General features: G+C 42.2%; 1 protein-coding gene across 1 annotated transcript in view; it reads left to right on the top strand.

Moving 5' to 3' along the window:
- The window catches only part of Cep295 (centrosomal protein 295), a 41,734-nt gene that overhangs the window by 30,998 nt on the left and 6,202 nt on the right, over positions 1-4,534 (top strand). The window contains exon 18 of the mRNA XM_026779556.1: positions 4,087-4,248. Within this exon, the coding sequence (XP_026635357.1) occupies positions 4,087-4,248 (162 nt within the window). The remainder of the gene's footprint in view (positions 1-4,086; positions 4,249-4,534) is intronic.

Genomic DNA, 4,534 nt, shown 5'->3' with positions numbered 1-4,534 from the left:
AAAAAAAAAAAAAAAAAAAAAAATTTGGAACCAGAGAGATGGCTTGCCAGGTAAAAAGTATTTTCCTGCTCACTAAACAAATCTGACAGCTGGAGCTCAATCTCTGGATCCCAGGTGGATCCTTAAATGTAGTCCTCTGACTTCTACATGCCTGCCATGATGCACACACACACACACACACACACCCCAGCACTCACATATATCACATATACACACAATAATAATAACATAGAATTTATTGAAGTACTTAAAGTTTTGACTTAAAATATAGCACTGCAGCTTTGTTCTGTCTCACAGGGTAAAGGCAGTATACACTAAACTGTAAATGTTAGAACTCTTAAGGGAAAGTTATTCTGGCAGTCAGAAGCCAAGGGCTATCTACAGCTCAGCAGGGAAAGGTATCCCAACTTTAACAGTGTTAGCAACTCTGTTTCAGTGGGGGATGATTTCTCCAGAAAAGATTTCCCTAATGCAAGGGTAACAACTCTCCTCCAGCAGGGTATGGTATCCCCAGGGAAATGCTACAGTTCTGCTCAGCTTCCTGAAATGCAACAATTCTACTTCAGCAAGGAAAAGTTTTCCCAACCAAAGTGTTACAGTTGTGTGCCCTGCTCCTTTTCTGCTCGGCAAGAGCTGTTAGAGTTCTGCCCTGCTCAGACCAAAGTTGTTACTGTAAGCCCTACAGCTTAGATGGAAAGATATCCTGGCACCCAGGAATCAAGGAATACCATAAAGTCACATCGCACGCACAACAGACCTCACACAAGAGATTTATTGGGAGGGGGAAAACAGGAGGTGGCTGCCTCTTCTTAGACAAGAAATAGCAACAAACTGAACAGGATACAGGGCTTAGAGGGTTTCTTGGAAAGGGGGTGGAATTTTTCAGGGTGGAGCTTTCCACAGTGGAGATTGGTGATGTTTCATGTCCAGGATCTGGGCTTTTTTCTCTGTAGGGTTGGGGGCAGTGTCTAGCAGTTATTCTGTGGGTGAAACCTGGCAGTTGGAGGTCCTCAGGGGAGGGGCCTGGCCACTTATGTGGCTCAAGGGTCTAACAGTTAAAGCTCTGCTTTGCTAAGGGGTTTTCTCACAGAGATGTAGCTCTGCTCTGGTGAAAGTAAGTCTTTAAAACAAATGTCACTTAAGAGATTTATTAGGAGGGAGGAATCCAAGAAAGTGGCTACCTCTGCCGGGGTGGAAAATAGCAGCCCCAAACTGGTATCTGACTTATATAGGGTTTCTTAGGGATGGAGCTGTCCAAGGTGGAGATTTTCAGAGTGGGGATTGGTAGGATCTCCCTTCCTGAGTTTGAGACAAGCTCAGAGTGTAGGGTAAAAGGGCCAGCCAAAGAAACACACCTTGGCCTTGAAACCAGAGCCACATCTGCCCCTGACCAGCTGAGCATGAAACCAACCAATTCCTGAGCATGAAATCTAGCCAGTCAAACTTGTCCAAGCTTAAGGGGATTGAAATGTGACCAATTCCCATCCTGAAAATCTCCACCCTGGAAAAACTCCACTCCTAAGAAGCCCTACATAAACCCTGTATCTGTTCAGTTTGCTGCTGCCTTTTTCCACTCTGGCAGCCATTCTCCCAATAAATTTCTTGAATGAGGTTTAGGTGAGACTTTCCTTCGCTGGAATGCAGCAGAGCAGAGAAGTAACATCTTTGGCTGGAGCAGAACTGAGCAGAACTGTAACACTCTCTGGGGAAACCTTCCCCAAGCAGCACAGAGTTGTTATACTCTGAGGGATGTGAGCAGAGTTGTAACAACTTCACTAGGGTAACCTTCCCTTGCTGGAACAGAGTTGTTACATTGAGGAGCCCTGGAGCAGGGCTATAATTTACTGTTTTTATGGTGACTTTGTGGTACTCTTTGGCTCCCGACTGCCAGGATCACTTTCCATTGGAGCTGTAATGCTTACACAGATAGTAGTTGGATCTATGGGATTGGTTAGTTTTCGTGCTCAGGAATTGGTTTGATTTCAGTTCCTGAGTTAGGGGCAGGGTGTCTGACTCTTGTCTCGGGGTCAGGGTGTTCTTCCAATGGTACTTTTCATCCCAGAATAAGTAGTTTCTCTCTCACACGGGAAGGCAGTGTGCACTGATCCCAGCTTCTCTCACACATGGGCAAGGGCAGCATGCTGTGGCCAACTCTGCTCTCTCTCACTCTGACAAAGTGCTTCCTTTCATGTCCACCATTTAAACACATTTCAAATATGGAACTCAGTTCTGTTTTCCCTTCTGCATCTACTCTAGCTACTCTTCTCTACATGTTAATGGAATATTTTAGTTGTTTTCTTTCTAAATAGGTTCTCACTTTGTAGTTTTGTCTTGCCTGAAACTCAGTGTGTAACCCAGGCTGGCCTTGATCTTTTTCTTTTATAGGAAATTATGCCTAAAATGTTGACTTTACCAACAATCAGAACATATCTATTTGTTTACTATACTATTATGTCCAAACACTTAAAAATTACTTCCTGAAATCCTAGAATTTCTTAACAACCTTTAGATTTTAGAGTCACTAGATAATTTTCTTGATGAAATTTACCAAAGCAGGTCTTGTTTAGGAGGAAATCAGCTTTTTCTTGCTTAAGAAGGTACATGGAGGGTAATGTTAATATCAGCCATTTGGGTCAAACCTTTGTTTCTTATGGAAAGACTGTGAAGGCAGGGAAACAGAGGCCCTTTAGGATTCAATGCCTTCTGTTCTTAGTAGGAATGAGCATGATATGTTTCATGAAATGAGTCAGGATTTTATGACTGGCTTTGAGCTTTTTCCCGTTCAGAAATTAGTTTACTGGGCTGGAGAGATAGCTCAGAGGTTAAGAGCACTGACTGCTCTTCCAGAGGTCTTGAGTTCAATTCCCAGCAACCACATGGTGGCTCACAGCCATCTATGATGAGATCTGGTGCCCTCTTCTGGTCTGCAGCATATATGTAGGGAAAATGCTGTATACATAATTAATAAATAAATCTTTAAAAAAAATTAGTTTACTAATTCAGAATGATTATGAGGAAAGTCTTTGTCACTGATTCCAGTAGTTAGCTGAATCACGTTTGAGATTACAAAATGCCATCTTGTATAAAGAGAAAATCACATTACTCCACTTCCTCTTTAAGGGTTGGCCCCTCCCTCGATGTCCTCCTAACACTTAGTTCTCCTCTTTGAGCTCTTACACCCACCCGTGTACACTCCCACTCAATCCTGACTGAAAGCAGAGCCTTGCAGTATAGCTCAGACCATCTGCAGATTACATATGTGTGCCTGGCTAAACAAGGTCATTCATAAAAATGGCATTTCCCCCAAAGAAGTGAAAATTGGTTGTGAAGAGTGGGAAAGCCTTGCAGTGCTTTTTAATTTACAGAGTAAAGCTTGTTTGAAATTACATATGGGCAGGGCAGTTAGAGGGGACAAACTAGTCTGTATTGATTTTTCTTTTCTCTTTTTTTCTTTCTGGATAAATTTCCTTAATTCTTTTATTCTACTGAATGAAATTCTTTTATTCTGAATCTTTGATGATCCAATTGCAGTTAACAGAAAGTCACCTTTTCCTCTCTGATTCCTCCTCCATGCCACCCTGGTAACATCCTGCTTTTGTACTGGAGTTACTTTAAGAGTTAGTTTTTGGTTTGGTTTTGTATTTTCTGTTGATCCAAAGTTTTATTTACTGTTGAATTTCATGGAAAAGGTGGGGCATTTTCATCAAGGACTCTCAATAGGAAAGTCTCTCGTGCCAGCCCAAGCCTGGCTACTGTCTGGGTGGACTAAAAGAGTTTATAAGCCTGACTAAACCACCAACACTTGAACCTTTAAGAGTTCAGGTTTTCAAAAACTATTACCTATTATATTATAAAACAGCCATTTATTCACTAGAGAGGTGGTTAAGGGGTTGAGCACTTCCTGCTCTTCTAGTCCCCAGCACGCAACCATTTTAGCTCCAGCTTCATGGGATTCAGTGCCCCTTCTGACCTCAAGGGCACTGCACACATGGGCTACGAATATATATACATAAATAGGCAAAACACTCAAACACTTTAAGTTTTAACTGGAACTTAATGAACTGGTTATTCCTTCCCTCTCCCCAGGTAAATCAGATTTTTGTCAAGATCGAGACCCCTTAAGGGTCTCAGTAAGCAGAGAACAAAGTTTCCTGGGGAGTCCACTGGCATGTGACCCATTTGGTCGTCACCAACCACCTGCCCAGAACAGCAGAAGCCATGACTGTGATGAAGCAGGTAAGTTGAAGTGTTACATTACACACAGACCATGCGGATAAAAAGTGGTTGCTGGGGTCTGTATAGTAGTGGTCATTGTGGTGCACCCATGCTCTCTTGATTTATGTAGTCACTAACAGTCATGAGGGTGAGACTGAGATGTATGGAGACCAGACTGTTTGGGAGCTCATTCTTCTGCTTCTGTCTCCCAGGTGACAGAAAATCTTTATTGTAAAGTCAGTCAGTTCCACCACCCAGTGGCAACCAAAGCTAATTTTCTTGCTTTTTTTTTTTTTTTTTTTTTTTTTTTTTTTTTTTT

Source organism: Microtus ochrogaster, chromosome 5 (genome assembly GCF_000317375.1).
Source record: "Microtus ochrogaster isolate Prairie Vole_2 chromosome 5, MicOch1.0, whole genome shotgun sequence".
In the NCBI taxonomy this organism is placed as follows: Eukaryota; Metazoa; Chordata; class Mammalia; order Rodentia; family Cricetidae; genus Microtus; species Microtus ochrogaster.
The sequence above is the reverse complement of the archived record's forward strand: the minus strand, read 5'-3'. Positions and strand labels throughout refer to the sequence as shown.